Source organism: Marmota flaviventris, chromosome 2 (genome assembly GCF_047511675.1).
Source record: "Marmota flaviventris isolate mMarFla1 chromosome 2, mMarFla1.hap1, whole genome shotgun sequence".
NCBI lineage: Eukaryota > Metazoa > Chordata > Mammalia > Rodentia > Sciuridae > Marmota > Marmota flaviventris.
This window is the reverse complement of record NC_092499.1, coordinates 150,480,805-150,499,540: the sequence shown is the minus strand read 5'-3', so window position 1 is coordinate 150,499,540 and position 18,736 is coordinate 150,480,805. Positions and strand designations below refer to the sequence as shown.

At 38.9% G+C, this 18,736-nt stretch overlaps 1 protein-coding gene and 1 non-coding gene across 2 annotated transcripts in view; both read left to right on the top strand.

Moving 5' to 3' along the window:
- The window catches only part of Chsy1 (chondroitin sulfate synthase 1), a 75,102-nt gene extending 56,680 nt beyond the window's left edge, over positions 1-18,422 (top strand). Inside the window, exon 3 of the mRNA XM_027922041.2 lies at positions 15,401-18,422. Coding sequence (XP_027777842.2) covers positions 15,401-16,990 — 1,590 coding nt within the window. The 3' untranslated portion in view covers positions 16,991-18,422. The remainder of the gene's footprint in view (positions 1-15,400) is intronic.
- LOC114081182 (U6 spliceosomal RNA) lies at positions 3,465-3,571 on the top strand. Its single transcript, XR_003580736.1, has one exon. It is a non-coding gene; the product is annotated as a U6 spliceosomal RNA (small nuclear RNA).
- Positions 18,423-18,736: the final 314 nt, after the last annotated feature.

Here is an 18,736-nt window from a genome sequence, read left to right as displayed (position 1 = left end):
AAATTTTGTTCTATGGAACTCTTATGCTTGTTCAGAAATTTTTAAGTAGTCTTTCTAGCATCATTATTGATTGACCCACTAAAGTACATGGGTGCATATATGTGTGCATGAACTGGATCCTCCCCATAAGCCTGTACAGAGAGATGGCCACAGGACCTAGAGTTTGGAAGTTGAATCTAGCTGCATTTACAGTAAGGAGCATCCGTCTGCCCTCAGTGCTCCTTGCACAGAATAATGGTGTCATATCTGTTTAAGAAATGAATGTTCCCAGCTATTAAACATTGGACAGTCATGGAAATACCTTAGAATTTCATCTAGTCTATGCATGTTAAGTGTTTGCTGCAGCTCATTGATGTTATAAAATCACACAGATTGTTAGCGATGGGGAAGCAGTAATAAACTTTTTTTTTAATCAGATTCCTTTCAAGGGTTAAAGAGTTAGTGACAATTCAAAACAGATTACCTAATATTTACCTAAAGGAAGATTATGTCGAATGATTATTCAGGTGAAGTAGTAGGTTATTTTGGAAATGTAAGATGATCATTCATTTAGTATACTTGGTAACATTCTGTCCTTAGGGTAAATGTTTATCAAGGGCATCTGTTATGTGCCAGGGTCTGCTAAGTGTTGGAGCTACAGAAATCATATGTGAGACCTCAAGAGACTTCAAGGAACTTCAGTCTGGTAGAGCAGATAGGGAAAGATAGTGTAATTTCTGAGAATTCTAGGGCATCCTCTTTTGAGGATGCTTTTCCTCTTGCATCTGTCTGAAAATATTGATTATCTGTATTCTAAAGTCTCATTCTTATAGCTCTAGTTGCCTTATTTGTTGGGAGTGGGAGTGGGAGTTGGGATGGAGGGCGACAAGATGTGCCTGTCTTGCCTTAGGCCAGTTTGTCCACTTGCCTTATTTGTTGGGAGTGGGAGTTGGGATGGAGGGCAACAAGATGTGCCTGTCTTGCCTTAGGCCAAGAATGGGGGAGGTAGAATTAAGGAGAATGTAGTTCCCTGCTATCCTGTCTCCACACATGCACAGCTTCCCCCAGTATAGATATTCTTTGACAAAGCAGACCTTTGTTAAAATCGGTGAAGCTACTTTGGACACATTGCTCAGAGTCCACAGTTTATATTGGACAAATTTTTTGCTGTTGTACAGTCTATGAACTTGGACAAATTTCCATTGTACTATCATACAGAGTAGTTTTATTGCTTTAAATATCTCTGTGAGCTGCCTTTTCACCCTTCTTTTCTCCTTAACCCCTGGCAACCAATGTTTTTAAAGGTATTAAGGATTGAACCCTGGGTGAGTGAGTGCTCTACCACTGAGCTGTCCCCAGCACCACGCCCCCCACACTTTTCTTTTGAGACAGGTTCTTGCTGAGTTTCCTGGGATGGTCTCAGCCTGTGATCCTCCCAGCCTCAGCCTCTAAAGTATCCAGAATCACAGGCATGTGCCCCCATGCCTGGCCTAACCACTGATCCTTTTTACTATTTCCGTAGTTTCCTTTTCAGATTGGCTTCTTTCACTTAGTAATATATATATAAACTTATGTTTCCTCTTTGTCTTTTTATAATTTAGTAGCTCATTTGTTTTTAATGCTGAATACTATTCCATCATCTAAATGAACCACAGTTTGTTTATCTATTTACCTAGTGGAGGACATGGTTGTTTCTGCTATAAACATCCATGAGCATATTATCAGCTTCTTTGGGGAAATACTAAGGAGTCAACTTCTGGATTGTATAGTATGTTTAGTTATGTAAAGACCTACCAAACTCTTCCAAAGTGACTGTCATTTTGCATTTTCACCAGTAATGAATGAGTTTCTGTTGCTGCATACCCTCTGCAGCATTTGGTTCTGGATTTAGGCCATTCTTACAAGGTGTATAGTGTATCCCATTGTTGTTTCGAATTGCATTTCCCTAATGACACAGGATGTTTTTGCATATCCTCATTTGCTACATGTATATCTTTTGGTGATGTGTGTCTTAAGATCATTTGCCACTTTTTAATTGGGTTTCTTGTTTTCTTAATGAGTTTTAGGAATTTTTTGTATATTTTATATATAAATAAGATTTATTTGCCTAATAAGTCTATGTGAATATTTGATCTGTGACTTGTCTTCTCTTGTGACATGTCTTTTGCATTGTGAGTGAAACACAGTTTATCAGTTCATTCTTTCATGGATTCTGTATTTTGTGTTACATCTAAAAAGTCACTGCCAAACCCAAAGTCATCTAAACTTTCTCCTGTATTGTGCTTTGATTTTGTTGTTTTGGCTTTTATGTTTAGGTCTGTGATCCATTTGGGTTTAATTTTTGTGAAGAGTCCTAGCTCTGGGTCTCGATTCTTTTTTTTCTTTTCCTTTCCTTTTTCCTTCTCCCTCCCTCCATCCTTCCTTCCTTACTTTCTTTCTCTCTCTCTCTCTTCCTCTATTTCTCTTTCTTTCTTTCATGATACGTGAGTATCCAGTTGTTCCAGCTGCTTTTGTTGACAAAGCCTATCTTTTTGTTGTAGCTGTATGTTTGCATATGCCTATGTTGGTTGCCTGTATTTTGAAAACTATTTGTATTTTTTTCTCTGGGAATTTAATACTGTAAATATAAAGCTTTAATAGCTCTCTTTACCACCACCTCCCTACTCTTTGTTTTGCCCATAACTCTCTCTAGCCAGATTTTTTTTGTGATCTTTTTGATAGAAAACTTTTAAGAACTGGTGCCTTGGAGTAATAACTGTGAAATGAGAGTTCCCCCTCAGACTTGACTTGTACTGAAGATGACAGATGTTGGAGACCTTAACTCTTGAGCTTACCTTATATCTCTGGTGGGTTGTCCTAACTTAACTCACTAGGCTTTAGCGATCCAAATTCTTTTGAATCTTTAGATATTTTTTGTTTTGTTTGTTTATTTTTTGATAAATACTGTAAGTTAAAATACCATAGTGTGTCTTTATGTAGAATTGGAGTTTACAATAGATCAAGTATAAATAAAAACAAAAATTATAGAAGGAAATGAACTTGTAGGCTATATTTGACTCACACAGTTATTTTGGCTTTGTGTCCCCCACCCCTTTCCACCCTTCTTTGTCTCTCTCTCCAAATTTGAACTGAGTACTAACACTTATAAGAGACTTTCCACACACAGCTGGACTTCTAACTTCCCTTCGGTCTGACAGCACCAGCCCTCTATTACTATATCCTCACTCCCCCACTCATCCCTTCTGGCTTACACCTGACTTGCTTGGGTAAGTTTGGTTTTGGTTTACTTTTGTTTTGACTTGTTTTTGGTGATCTCCTAGACTAGAGCTTAAATCAGTCATATGGAGATGTTCTGGGTCAAGTGTGACATTTGTACCTTTGCCCATATTGACCTTAGTTAGGACAGTGCTGGAAGAGGATAAGTGGAGGCTAGTGGGACTGGATCCTAGGGCTAGAGGGGAATGGGTTTTAAAAATATGGCTTTAGTGCTCGCTTCGGCAGCACATATACTAAAATTGGAACGATACAGAGAAGATTAGCATGGCCCCTGCGCAAGGATGACACGAAAATTCGTGAAGCGTTCATATTTTTAAGATAGCCCATTTCAAAGAAATGTTAATGAAGTCCTTCCTGCCGAGATTACTTCTTTGGCCCACCTGTGTCGCACGCCTCGGGCCTTCCAACCTACATTCCATCACTGAAAGAACTATAAAAAGGGGAAACAACCCGCACTTCCACGGATTCCACCTCTTGGGTCCCCTTCTTCCTCCGGGAGAAGTCTTTTCTGCTGTCCTTTAATAAACTTCTAATTTCTACTCTGAAAAAAAAAAAATGGCTTTAAAGAAAAGGCCCTTCCTAGCAGGTCCAGGGCCAGAAAATGATTCTGCTCCCTGCCTGCTCTGTTGAGTTCATGCTTATGTGTTCTCTGTACACGGCCTTTCGAATTCTCACTGCTTTTCACATGAGAGTTTAGTGAGTATTTGGCACTTTATCTGTATAGGAGTTCTGCATATATTCATTCTACATAACACTGCCATATCTGCTACTTTATCTATTTGGTTTGGGGGATATGTGCAGAATTAAAAAAACAAAAACAGTGTTGTCCAGAGAGCTCAACTAACCAACTGCCCTAAAATCAGGCACATATAAGAAACAAAATAGAAATTTGTTTGCGGTACTGAGGATTAAACCTAGGGCCTTGTACGTGCTAGTGCTCTACCAGTGACCTATGCCCTCAGCCCTTTTTATTTTATTTTGGAGAAGGTCTCTATAAGTTGCCCAGGCTGGCCTCAAACTTGTGATCCTCCTGCCTCAGCCTCCTAAGTAGCTGGGGTTACAGGATGGGCCTCTGTTCCTGGTGAGAGATGGGAATTTAGGTGCAGTTTTCCAGCTACTCAAAATGTTTGTGTCCTATCTTGCCCATACTCATTTATTCAAACCAGGGAATGTCCACTTGCAAAATCCTATTTCAGTTTGGTCACTTTGCTAATATTATCTTATGCAGAAGCCTTAAATTACTACCAGCAGCTTTTATTTAACTTTGCCAAGATCAGTTCTCAGTTGCTTTGAAATGGGCCATTCTTTTCTTGACAGTGTTTAGATTTCAGAATTGGACACTGACCATTCAAGACTCATTTATATAGTTCTCATTTTTTAGCATAGAGCCTGAGTTTAATTCCCTTGAAAAATTTAGTTTTTATGAATGGAGTTTTTAAAATACAAAATACTGACTCCTTGAACTTAATTGGATGAAAATTGGCAAATCCTATGCGAAACCTAATTAGGAGAGACCTCATAGGATTGTGTGGGATAACCATATGTCACGAGAGCTAGGGACAGCACAGTTTCTGTTGGTGGTCAGCCTAATTATTAGCAGACCCCCACTTTCATCTCAGAAGTTTTTACTTTGGACAGTAAATTTTCTAGAGGCCCCACCTGTAGGTAATATGAGAATGTTAATTTAAATATTTAAACTTTTGTGACTCTGGCTATTAAAACTACCTGATCTGTTGACATATAGGCAACTTATATTTTCTTTAAACCAGCTTTCAGAACAAAAGGATGAGAAAACAAATTCCTTGGAATGAATTGAAACACTGCATATGCACATTTGAATTAGGAGTTGTTGATCTGGGGATCTGGGGCTGCCATAGTCTGTTGATGTGAAGGAACTGTCTATCTAATGAAAGACTGTAATGTAAACTGTAATGGGGAAGGACAAGACCTAATGAGAATGTTGGCATTCGTTGCAGAAGACAGAAAGCACATTTGCTATTGAAGACCGTAGAAAGTATTTGTTAAGGAAGATTAGATGTGGGTGGTTCAAGGCTATTCCCAGCTGGTCTACAAGTTCCTGGGAATAGCATGACCTTGGGAATAGCATGACCTCTCAGATTTACCATAGAATGACTCAGCGTCCTATAGTATTTCACTAAGGGATATGGCTTTCCCAGAGTCAAAAGATTATGGAGGTATTTCTTAGAACAAAGAATAAGGACTGTTTGGACACTGGAAATTAAACAATCTTTCCTACTATCCTATTTTAGAAAGTTTTTTCAAGTAGTTTTTTTTTTTTTTTAAGTATTTTTTTAGTTGTGTATGGACTCAGTGCCTTTATTTGTTTTTATGTGATGCTAGGATCGAACCCAGTGCCTCACACTTATGAGGCAAGTGCTCTACCACTGAGCTACAACTCCAGCCCCTAATTTTGTTATTTTTTAATGCGAGGAATACCTATTTGCATCAACTTGTGTTTTCTTCTGTTAACTGTTTTACAATCTTGTAAACAATATGCCAAATTATAGATGATCCAATTACCTGGCGATAATAAACTTTCTAAAATTCTCAAGTGGGTATTATTCAGAATATCCTTTATAACTAGCTATTACATATTTGTTGTTCCTGGAGTTATAAAATTAACTGTTGAAAATCTCATATCCTTAACCTTTTATTTTGTGGGCTAGAAATATCCCAGGGATATGTTGTTACCTTTTAATGCTCCCCATGTAGTTTTACTCCATGATGTGAGCTTTTAATGCTGCAGCTTCAGCCAAGTCAGGAGTAGTGGGCAGAAGGTGTGACTTCAGAGTACACATACATTTGGTAGTAGCATAAAATCAGTAAATATCTTCATACAGCCTTATTTCTTTTTAACATTTCTTCTTGAAATTGTTTTATTTAAACTTTCTTCTAGAGAAATAATAGTTTATTTCTATTACCAGAAAATTGCTAAAATTTTGATATAGTCATACAGTTATACTTCTTGAGAGTTGAGGGTTTCATCCTCTGAATCCAGGAAATTGCCTGGAGTCCAGAAATTAAATCTTCCCTGCATCTTTACTTGCTTAATGAGGTACCTTGGGGTGAGCATTGAGTTAGCCATAATATGAGGGAAAGAGAGAAAATGGATAAAATATCTTGACCAATCATTTCTCATTACAGTTTCTATGACCACATAGTTTAATTTCATCCCACCCACAGGATGCCTTGCTAAATACAGTCAGGTGTTTTTGTTTTGTTTTGTTTTTGGTACCAGGGATTGAACCCAAAGGTGCTTAATCACTGAACCATATCCCCAACCCTTTTTATTTTTTATATTTTATTTTGAAACAGGATCTTACTAAGTTACTTAGGGCCTTGCTGAGTTGCTGAGGCTGGTTTTGAACTTAAGATCCTCCAGCCTCAGCCTCCCAAGCTGTGTTGTTTTCAGAAATTACAAGTAATTTCTGAGTTCTTTTCTAACTTGGTTTTAATATATCATTGGCATTTTTGCTTTGAATTATATTTTATAATCCTTGTTCTTAATTTTGAAGATGATTATGTTTTTCTCAAAGAAAATCTTTCTCTGAAATCTGAAGAGTCTATTTGATTTTTCCCTTGTCCTCTCTCATCTCATCATATTCCACCACCAGAGCCATTCATGATGAGGGTTTGTACAGAATTGAGGGGGTAGTTAAATGCACTAATTGCCTGAAGGTGCTGCTTGAAGCCAGTGTAGGCAGCTTGTGGTGTGGTTGTCAGTGTGGTTTATGGGAGGTGCAGATCCTGACGTGTCACATCATATCTACTCACTGTTCTTAGTCCATCCCCATTAGCTACTTTTAGAAAGCCTGCTCTTTCATTTACATTAAGATTTTTCTTAAGACCAGTACACATGTGTGTTCTGTTCTTTCTTTCTTTATCTTTGTTTTGTAGCAGTGGTAGTAGGTATAGGAAATAAATTCTTTGAGACTGTATGAGCCACTAGCCAGTCTGGGTATAGCATTGGCCTTAAGTTTCTCCAGCGTTCCTCCCCACCCCTGCTTATTTTTGTCTTGCAACAGACTTCTTATTCATTTTTTTTTCTGTCAAACTTTTGGATTTTAGCCAAAAGGTCTTTTCAACAACTTTATTGTAATTTAAAATTCTCATTCTGTTTTAAGGCTTCCATAAACCTGTATAAATGCTTTTCTCCATATTGATGTGCTTAGCATATATACTATTTCAGGTGAAGCCTACCTAGACTCCAGTCATTGTAAAAGTAATCCCCATAGGCAGCCTCTAAAACATTTTGAAAAATATGTTCCTGAAAATGTTTGGGGACATGGTGTTCTTGTAAGTGTATAAGAGGTAATCAGTCATACAGAGAAGATTGGACACCCACCATGCGTGCATTCTACAGACGCTTCCCATTGGAGCCTGCCTTCCACACCTTGTGTGTTGATAGCTAAGAGTAAAATGGGCAGTCCAAAAAGAAGAAGAAGAAGAAAAGAAAAAAACAATAACATTATTTGTCTAATTTCTTTTTTTCTTTAAATGTGCTTCTGACTTTTATTTCTTGGTCAGAAGAGCCGAGCCTTTTCACCATTTGTTATTATTTCTTTCTTTTTTAAAAAAAAAAAATTTTTTTAAGTTATAGTTGGACATAATACCTTTGCTTTATTTATTTATTTATTTATTTTTATATGGTGCTGAGGATCAAACCCAGTGCCTTTCACGTGCTAGGCAAGCGTTCTACCGCTGAGCCACAACCCCAGCCCCCATTTGTTATTTTCTATGTATGATATATCATGTCAGTCCTCACAGCTGTTTAACATTGAAATTATTCAACAATTTCTTAATATTTCTATGCTTAAAGGCTTAACCCTTCATTATTGATCTGTCAAATGTATATTGAGCATCTTATGAACATGTCAGGCACTGAGCTGTGTCTGAAGATGAAGTTGGTAACCATCAAAGCCTAGTCCGTGCTGGTCTGCTGTGAAACACTTTTCATGAGACTTCCTTACAGGGTCATCTTGGATTGTGCACCCCTCATTTCCTTGTTGTCATCTTCCCAGATTTGTGCCCTATAGGGGCATATCCTTCAGCAGCTTCCTGGGAAAACTGGAACGCAAGATAAATCTGAGCCCTTGAATATTCTGAAAATCTCTCTCTTGTCTCTTTTCCCCTGATGTTTGGGAAGAGAATTGTACATTAAGGATGATTTTCATTCCTTCTACTTTTTAAGGCATTGTTTTTTAGTGTCCTGCAGTGTTGTCTTATGTCCAGTGCTATTCCAGTTTCTGAGTCTTTGGCAGTTTTTAGATTGTTTTTCCTACTGAGTACTTAAGAGTTTAACCCAGGCATGAGGGTCCTTAAAAATCATGTATCAGTTTTTTATATTGTTGTTTTCTCTTCCATGTACTTTCTGGGTTGTTTTTTTTTTCTCTCCTGTTGTCTCTGTTTTGCTTCCCACCCCCCCGCCACCAATTTCCTGGGGAATTCTTCAACTTTGTCTTCCAATGCAGCTCCTTTTCCCCCCCGTCTTATATTTAACTTCAAAAGTTTTTTTTAGTTGTTGTTGTTCTCTGATTTTCGTTTTTGTAGTATTTTTTTTAACATGGATGCAGTATCTTCTTTTTGAATATACTATAGTTTATATTTTTATAGGAGTTTTTTTTTTTCTGTTCACTACACTGTTTGTTTCTACCAAGCTTTCTGTTCTTTGTCTTCTTTATCTTTATCTTGAACTCTTTAACTGTCTGAAGATTCTTGGTATTGATATGTTTTTAAGAGTGAAGTATTAAAAAAGCTGACTGGGGGCTTTGTAGGTGAAGTTTTAGTTTTTCAAATTGCTGTCTTGGCTATAATTATCCAACATTTTGATTAACTTTTTGTTGGAGGACTACAGTTCTATGGGACTACTTGATTGATCCAGAAAAGACTCTACCAGATTCCTGCTTGACATGGGGAATAGGGTTATGAGTGCTGGAGGGAGTGGGGAGATGAGGTCTGGGGTCCTTTCTGCTAAATTCCAGAGACTTTCATTCCCTCCATTGAGTCTTATACCTTATAACAACATAGATGCTCATGTTTGATTTCTGGAGAAACAACTTTAGAGTTACATGCTTTAGCAAGACGATAACCGCAAAGAAGTGGGAAAATACTTGTACACAGTTGTATTTAGGAATACCTACTGTAAATGTTGAAATGTCCACTTTTTGTTATTTGTCAATCCTGATTTAGTTACAGTAACTGGTAGACAATCACCTATCACAAGGTGACCAGCACTTGCTGGGTAGGTTCTTGCTCTGGAGGTGTGAGCTGCCTGGGAAATAAAAAGTCTGAAGTAATTAGTAAGAAATAAGAGCCAGAGCCAGAAATTAGATATAAAAAGGGGAGCACCTGATAGGTCTACCAATCCTGATAGGAGCTGGAACTGAACAACTGAAAAATGGCCCCACTTCTTAATATTTAAGGGGGAGTACATCAAAGGCAGGGATAAGTTTTCAGTGAGAGGAGTCTTGGTTCAGTGTGGCAGAGGTCTTGTAGTAAACAGGTTGATTGGCATTTTGGCAAGCCACACCCATCTCCAAGAGGTTGTGTGGCTCCCTCTGGTCACCCCATCTCAGGTGCTGTGCTGAACTTAAGGTGGAGATAGGTAGGACGCCACATGAATCAAGCATTCTCAAACCAGCAGGGTTGCCGCTGGGAGTTCCTGATACCGCAGGGCTTTCCTGCCTGATGACATCAACATCACTTTAGTTCATGCACACGGCTCAGTTCACATAAGGGTCATGGATGGCTTCCAGCAGTCACCCATGCATTTTGTCAGAAGCCTCATCATCTCAGTGGTAGAATCCTAACTTGGAGCATCTCTGAAGATGTTGGGTATCTCCTGCTTCCTCCCATTGCCCACGTACAGTGGTCACGAGGGAGGGGGAAGGGAATTTGGGGATCTACTTCTAGTTTCCCTGCATTCAATAGAGGGCCTTGCCCCTCCCTCTCATAGTCAGGTCTTTCTGGGGTTCACACAAGTGGTTGGCTTTCTCCTCAGAGCAGAGAGTGAGATTTCATCTTCTCTCACTTTCCATGTCCTCAAGTTCTGAGAGCATTTTTATATGTTCTGTCTCCTCTTGGTCCATTCTCTTGGCCCCTAGGGTTTATTCCTTTCATATTTCTTTATTCTCTTTTTAGAGGTGTTTGGGAAATGAGAATAGAAAAATCATGTGAGTTCTGCCACTCCTGTTTTAGCCAGAAGTCTTTGATTTATATTCTCAGTGTACCATTTTTACTAATGTGTTGAGAATGAAGACTGAGGCATGACCCAGTGGGGCCTGAGGAAAGAGGGGGTCTGAGATGCAAGGGAAATGGAATTGACAGCACAGGCTGTCTGCTGAGCAGGGGAAGGAATAGCACCTGCCTTTCTCACCCTTTTCATCCATATTTTTTATTGGTGCATTAAAATTATACATATGGTGGGATTCATTGTTATATCTTTGTACATATACATGATAAAACAATATAATTTGGCTAGTATCATCCCCTAGTGTTTCCCCTTTGCCTGTTCTCCTCCCTTCCCCTGGTCCCCCTTCTACTTTACTGATCTTCCTTTGATTTTCATGGGATTCCTTGACCCCCTTTTCTATTCCATGTTCCTCTCTGGCTTCCACAAATGAGAGAAAAGATATGAACCTTGACTTTCTGAGTTTGGTTTATTTCATTCAAGGTTTTCAAGTTCCATCCATTTTCCTGAAAATGATATAATTTCATTCTTCTTCATGACAAAATAAAGCTCTATTGTATATGTACACCACATTTTCTTTATCCATTCATCCATTGATGGACACCTCAGCTGCATAGTTTGGCTGTTGTGAATTGTGCTGCTGTAAGCATGGGTATGCATGTATCACTATCGTGTGATGACTTTAATTCTTTAGGATTAATATTGAAGAGTGGTACAGCTGGGTCACCTGGTGCTTCCATTCCTAGTTTTTGAGGAACCTTCGTACTGATTTCCATGGTAGTTGTACTAAATTTCAGTCCTGCCAACAGTGTAAAAGTGCTTCTTTCTCTCCATGTCCTTTCCAGCATTTATTCTTTGTATTCTTGTTTACTGCTATTTTAACTGGAGTGAAATGAAATCTCAGTGTAGTTTTGATTTGCACTTTCCTAATTGCTAAAGATATTGGAACATTTTTTAAAGTATTTGTTGGCCATTTTTTTCTTTTGAGAAGTGTCTGTGCCCATTTATTAATTGAGTCATTGGAGGGGTTTTTGAGTTCTTTATATAGTCTGGATATTAATTCTCTGTCAGAACAGTTGCTAGCAAAGGCTTTTCTCCCGTTCTGTGGAGTCTGTCTTCAGATACTTGTCTCCTTTGCTTTGCAGAAGTTTTTAAATTTGATGTCATTTCATTTATTAACTTGGCATTATTTCCTGAGCTATAGGGGTCCAATTGAGAAAGTCATTGCCTGTGCTGAAGTGTTGACCCTGCTTTTTCTTCTAGGAGTTGCATAGTTTCTGGTCTAATTCCTAGCTCTCTGATCCATTTTTTAAAAATATTTTTTTAGTTGTAGTTAGACACAATTCTTTTATTTTATTTATTTATTTTTATGTGGTGCTGAGGATCAAACCCAGTGCCATGCATGTGCTAGGCAAATGCTCTACTGCTGAGCCACAACCCCAGCCCCCCATTTTTAAAGATATTTATTTTTTAGTTGTAGTTGGACACAATATCTTTAATTAATTTATTTATTTTTATGTGGTGCTGAGGATGGAACCCAGGGCCTCACCTGTGCTAGGCGATCACTCTACTGTTGAGCCACAACCCCAGCCCTCTCTGATCCATTTTGAGTTGACTTTTGTTAAGGGTGAGAGGTAAGGGTTTAGTCTTCTTCTTCTACATATGGACAACCAGCTTTCCCAGCACTATTTGTTAAAAAGTCTGTTTTCTCCAATGTATGTTTTTGGCACCTTTGTCAAAGTTCATTCTATCTGTGTGGGTTTGTCTGTGGGTCTTCTATTCTGTATCTTTGGTTTATATGTCTGTTTTTATGCTTGTACCATGCAGTTTTTGTTACTGTAGCTCTGTAGTATAATTTGAAGTCAAGTGTTGTGATACATCCAAGCATTGCTTTTTTTGGGTGGGGGTGGGGGGTATTTAGAATTGCATTAGCTATGCTGGGTCTTTTATTCTTCCAAAGAATTTTAGGATTTTTTTTTATAGTTCTGTGAAGAATGTCATTGGTGTTTTGATGGGGATTACATTGAATATGTATGTTTTTTCGTAATCTGACCGTTTTAGCGTATCAATTCTGCCCATTCATGACATGAGAGATCTTTCTGTATCTTCTTCAGTTTCTTTCTTCATTGTCGTATAGTTTTCCTTGTAGAGGTCTTTCACCTTTCACCTCCTTGGTTAATTTATTCCTAGGATTTTTGTTTGTTTATTTGTTTTGAGGGTATTTTCACCTAGTTTTGGAAAACCATATAGATGGTTGAATATGTTTATATCCTTGGAAATGAGGGGGCAGTGAGGGCTTTCAAAAAATTCTATAGTTCTTCACATTCATTGTCAAAAATTGGAAATTATAATCAGTTGAAATAGAAATAACATAATTTAAACAAATATATAAGGTCTCTAGCTTCCCACTTCTACAGTAGTTCCTGTACTAGTCCCCAGTTCTGGAGCATTTAGGCCCATACTACTCTTCCCTGGGGTGGAGCTTTCCTTACATGGCAGTGCCCTTGGTGGCAGCTTGAGGTCTGATGGTTCAGTTACCTGGTTCTTGTGACATAGGACGAATGGTTTCTCAGAGTTGGGAAGCAGCTATTCAGAGGCTTCCCTTTACTTTTAGGGTTTATAGGATTGTGAAATGACTGTGTTTCTTTTAGCACCTGCAGAGAAGTTTCCCAAACTTTTGTTGTGAATCCTCAGATTATACTTGGTTTCCACCTTGTAGCCCCACAGTGTGCACTCAGCAGCCAGCCAAACTGGAAAATGAGCGAGTAGTAAAGGTGTTTTCAACAGAGAGTTCATGCAGCGTCTTCCGTTGTGACTCACATAAGGAGCAAAGTGGAAAGAAAGATTATGGTGATCATTAAATTGTATAATGGGATATTTATCTTATTATTTTTTTAAACTGGGGATTGAGGTACATCCCCAGCCTTTTTATTTTATTTATTTATTTAGACAGTGTTTTGCTGAGTTGCTGAGGCTGGCCTCAAACTTGCTATCATTCTGCCTCAGCCTTCTGAGCTGCCAGAATTACAGGAGTGCACCACTGTGCCTGGCTGTTTTAATGTTGTTTTTATCAGTTACCTTCAATTTGCCCCAACCATCCAGGGTTTGAAGAAGGGCTTTAAAACAAAGATTTGTTTTTCTGCCCTGTAGTTACAGTACGTAGAAGAAGAGGTACACAAGTGTATAACAAGTGTCTGCTGCCACTCTACCATGAGTAGCATTGAGCAAACTGCTGGCTGTATGGGGGTGGGTCCTGAATTGTGTCTCAATTCCTCTTAACACACAAAAGTCACAATTGGTGTTTGTCCTGTTAGGATAAGTAAGATCTGTTTCTCCTTTCAAATCTTGTATTTCTTTTTTAAAAGAACAAAAATTGGATTGCCTTTTCTAATTAATTATAAAATTCAACACTGACTTTAGTGAATAATTCCATGAATATGTTCACATGTGGATCATGATGCGGAAGCAGTCAGAAACAATGGTACACTTTGGAGGGCACTTCGACCCCAGCCTGATCCCTGCACCAGACTTCATGAGTGTTTGGAAGGGGAAGAATCAGCATTTATCAGACACAGTTTGTGTAGGTGCTTGGAGCCCACCACATAGCTGGTAGATCCTTGAGCTCGCTTTCTTATTTTAAGCCATTCTTTGGAAGTATTCCCCTTATTACTCCTATTGTTTGTATTTATTGGTAAATTATAGTATTCTGTATTAAAAGAAAACGGAATGTAGTAGCTAATTTGTATTTTTCTGTTATTATGATCATAGCAGGGAAAAAAAGAATAAAAAATATGACTGCCCAAAGGCAGATCAACTGGTCAGCCCAAATCCATATTATACATATCCAGAGTTAGTTTATAACATGAATAAAAAACTGAATCACAGAGGGAAAAAAGGCAGGCTTAACTTACCTGATACCAACTTCTAATGGTGTTTTTCTCCTTTTTTGAGGGGAAGTGGTAGAATTTTCTTCACTCCAGAAGACTCTGAAAAAATTCATCATCTCCTTAACTGAATGTCCTGAAGAATTAAGCCCTTTCTAATTTGAACACAGGCCCCATGTTGGCTGCTGGCCCTTAAGCTTATGTTCCCCCCAAAATTTGTGTCTTTGGATGCAAGAAGAGTTTGGCCCCATGCATACTGCACCCTTCCCAATGGGTCAGCATTTCCTGAGCTCCCGGGCCTGTGGGTGCTGGAGACCATGCTGAGCAAGCAGGCAGACATGGAGAGTGTTTTCAAATCACACCTACTTTCAGAGACCATGCAGAACCTTCTTTCACCCTGAAAACATATTCCCCCCCCCACAGCAATAGGTTTTGTGAGGCTCTCTTGGCTGTCCTGCTCCTTTAGGAATCAGTTAGGTTTATTCCTGCACATGGGTGGCTGGCTGCATGGCCTACTCTGCTGGTCTTCAGTGAGTGTGACTTGTTCTTTGGAGCGTGTCTTGTGCTTAGTGGGACCAAAAGTGGCATTCTTTCCAGACACATTTACTTAGTAACTGCAATCTCAAGTTTACACTTTTTACTTTTTTTTAATATCTTTACTTATTTACTTTTATGTGGTGCTGAGGATTGAACCCAGTGCCCAGACATATGAGGCAGGTGCTCTACCACTGAGTTACAGCCCAAGCCCCTCAAGTTTACACTTTTTCTTTATGGGAAAAACTTTTCATAATTCTGCCTGCAAAATTATATTGGCCAACTCTAGTTGTTAAGTCTTATTTCTTTAAGCAGTTTATGTCTGTTAACTCTTCTAATGTCATTCGGCTATTGTTAATTGGGCTTTATCTAGGTTCATCTGTGTGCTCTTGCCTATCTAGAAGGATTTCTAATATTTAGATTTTTGTCTTTATACTTACCAGGTGTATAAGAAATTACAAGCATGGAGGGACACTTGGTCATGCAAGACTAAAATTGTAATTATTTTTTTTAACAGATGCAGCAACTTTTTTATGAGAATTATGAACAGAACAAGAAGGGGTACATCAGAGATCTCCATAACAGTAAGATTCACCGAGCTATCACGTTACACCCGAACAAAAACCCACCCTACCAGTACAGACTACACAGTTACATGCTCAGTCGCAAAATTGCTGAGCTGCGTCATCGCACAATACAGCTCCACCGAGAAATTGTCCTGATGAGCAAATACAGTAACACAGAGATTCATAAGGAGGACCTCCAGTTGGGAATACCCCCTTCCTTCATGCGGTTTCAGGCCCGCCAACGAGAAGAGATTCTGGAATGGGAGTTTCTGACTGGGAAGTATTTGTATTCAGCTGCCGATGGTCAGCCCCCCCGGAGAGGAATGGACTCAGCTCAGAGGGAAGCCTTGGATGACATTGTCATGCAGGTGATGGAAATGATCAATGCCAATGCCAAAACCCGGGGGCGCATCATCGACTTCAAGGAGATCCAGTATGGTTACCGCCGTGTGAACCCCATGTACGGGGCAGAATACATTCTGGACCTGCTGCTTCTGTACAAGAAGCACAAAGGTAAGAAGATGACAGTTCCCGTGAGGAGGCACGCATACCTACAGCAGACTTTCAGCAAGATCCAGTTTGTGGAGCATGAGGAACTGGATGCACAGGAGCTGGCCAATAGAATCAATCAGGACTCTGGATCCCTATCCTTCCTCTCCAATTCCCTGAAGAAGCTTGTTCCCTTCCAGCTCCCTGGGTCCAAGAACGAACGCAAAGAGCCCAAAGATAAAAAGATAAATATACTGATCCCTTTGTCTGGACGATTTGACATGTTTGTAAGATTTATGGGAAACTTTGAGAAGACATGTCTCATCCCAAATCAGAACGTCAAACTTGTTGTCCTGCTTTTCAATTCTGATTCCAACCCTGATAAGGCCAAACAAGTTGAACTGATGAGAGATTATCGCATTAAGTACCCTAAAGCTGACATGCAGATTTTGCCTGTGTCTGGAGAGTTTTCAAGAGCTCTGGCCCTCGAAGTGGGATCTTCACAGTTTAATAACGAATCTTTGCTCTTCTTCTGTGATGTTGACCTTGTGTTTACTGCCGAATTCCTGCAACGGTGTCGAGCAAATACAGTTTTGGGCCAACAAATATATTTCCCAATCATCTTTAGCCAGTATGATCCAAAGATTGTTTATAGTGGGAAAGTTCCCAGTGACAACCATTTTGCCTTTACTCAAAAAACTGGCTTCTGGAGAAACTATGGGTTTGGCATTACTTGTATTTATAAGGGAGATCTTGTCCGAGTGGGTGGCTTTGATGTTTCCATCCAAGGCTGGGGGCTGGAGGATGTGGACCTCTTCAACAAGGTTGTCCAGGCAGGTTTGAAGACGTTCAGAAGCCAGGAGGTAGGAGTGGTACACATCCACCACCCTGTCTTCTGTGACCCTAATCTGGATCCCAAACAATACAAAATGTGCTTGGGGTCCAAGGCATCAACGTATGGGTCCACGCAGCAGTTAGCTGAAATGTGGCTGGAGAAAAACGATCCAAGTTACAGTAAAAGCAATAATAATGGCTCTGCACGGACAGCCTGATGTCCAGCTCTGCTGGAAGGGACATTTTTAATTACCTAATTTATTTTTCAAAAATTTTTGTATGATCAGTTTTTGAAGTCCATACAAGGATATATTTTCCAAGTGGTTTTCTTACATAGGACTCCTTTAAGATTGAGCTTTTTGAACAAAAATGTGATCAATGTTTGCCTTTGAATACATCTTCTTGCTGAACATTATGTAGCAGACCTGCTTAATTCTGACTTGAAATATCCCTGATGAACAAAACCTTTTATGTTTTTTTATATTTCCTTTCCTGGCCCCTTCTCTGCAGTCCTATGGCAGAAAACATGAACATTCCTATGAAGTATTATTATAACAAACAAACAAAAAAACACTGTAACTCTGGTAAATGTTCTATTGTGACTGTTAACCTTGCACAGATTCTACCTTTTGTCTTTTTTTTTTACACAAGTTTTTTTTTTTAAAGCCATCTCAAGTTCCAGTTGTAAAATAAGTAAATGTGATAATATCTGTATCATTAGCATCAGCATCTTCAGCAAAGCTTTCCAAAGTTGATTATTTCCCCCACACTGTACTCTACCCATCAAGGTCAAGTAGCTTTGACAAGCAAGAGGAGTGAGGACAGCACAGCCAGAGCTGGGGTGGTTCCCGGGATGCCGTGGCCTGAGCAGGCCTGGCACCACATTGTGAGAAGTGTTTGGCATTTTCTCTCTTGCTGACCCTTCTCTTTAGAGGGTGAAGTATTAATATTTAGAATGATGAAGAAGAATTACTGTAATAATTCTAATGTATGCAAACTAAACAAACAAAAACACCCTAATGAAAACATGGGGGGAGGTGTATTTGGTTTCATTCACTTCGTCCTGTCTGTTGTAGAGTTGGTTACTTCATTCTTTAATTACTGTTTGTTTTATCCTTGACATCTGAATACCTTTAATTTATTTAATATCCATTGTTTAGAGTTCTGCCATTTCTTGAGTACCTGTTAGTATTAGTATTTATGTGTACCAGGAGTGTGGTTAGTATGTTTTATTTGCAGTAAACCGATCTCCAAAGATTTCCTTTTGAAGAGACTTTACCCCTTTCTTAATTTTCACATTCCTGTTTTACTAAATATTAAGTGTTCTTGGACAATTTTGGTGCTCATGTGTTTTGGGGACAAAAGTGAAATGACTTTGTCATTACACCAGAATGTTTGTTTTTAACTCACAGATCAAATGTGCCTTAATTTTTTTTTTTCATTTAAATTTCAAACAGTTGATAGGCTTGCCATTTTAATACACATCATTGGAGATCTGCTTATTTGTAAATAGCCTATTGCTCATTTGGAAAAATAAACCAGTGAACAATATTTTTCTATTGTACTTTTGAAAACCATTTTGTTTCATTATTCCTGTTTTAGCTGAAGAATTGTATTACATTTGGAGAGTAAAAAAAACTTAAACACAGATTCATAAAGTTTTTTGAGTTATTTGAGGGAAGTATTTCTATGGGCTGCAGTTGGGGAGTGAAATGAAACTCATTTTCAAGTGTCTCTTCCTCTGTTTTTCCTAGAATGGACTCTTCTCCTTTGTTCCTCATCTGCTTGCTAACTCAGTTTTCTCAAAACAGACCAGGCCCTTGTCAGGCTCCACAATACAAGTGCACCTTCCAAGCTCCGTTGAATCTGCATTTTAACTTAGTGCCCCATATGTTTGATTAGTGTTTAACTAGCACTGTGCATATATGTTCTTGGGGTTTTTAGGACCATTCTAGCTAGAAAAT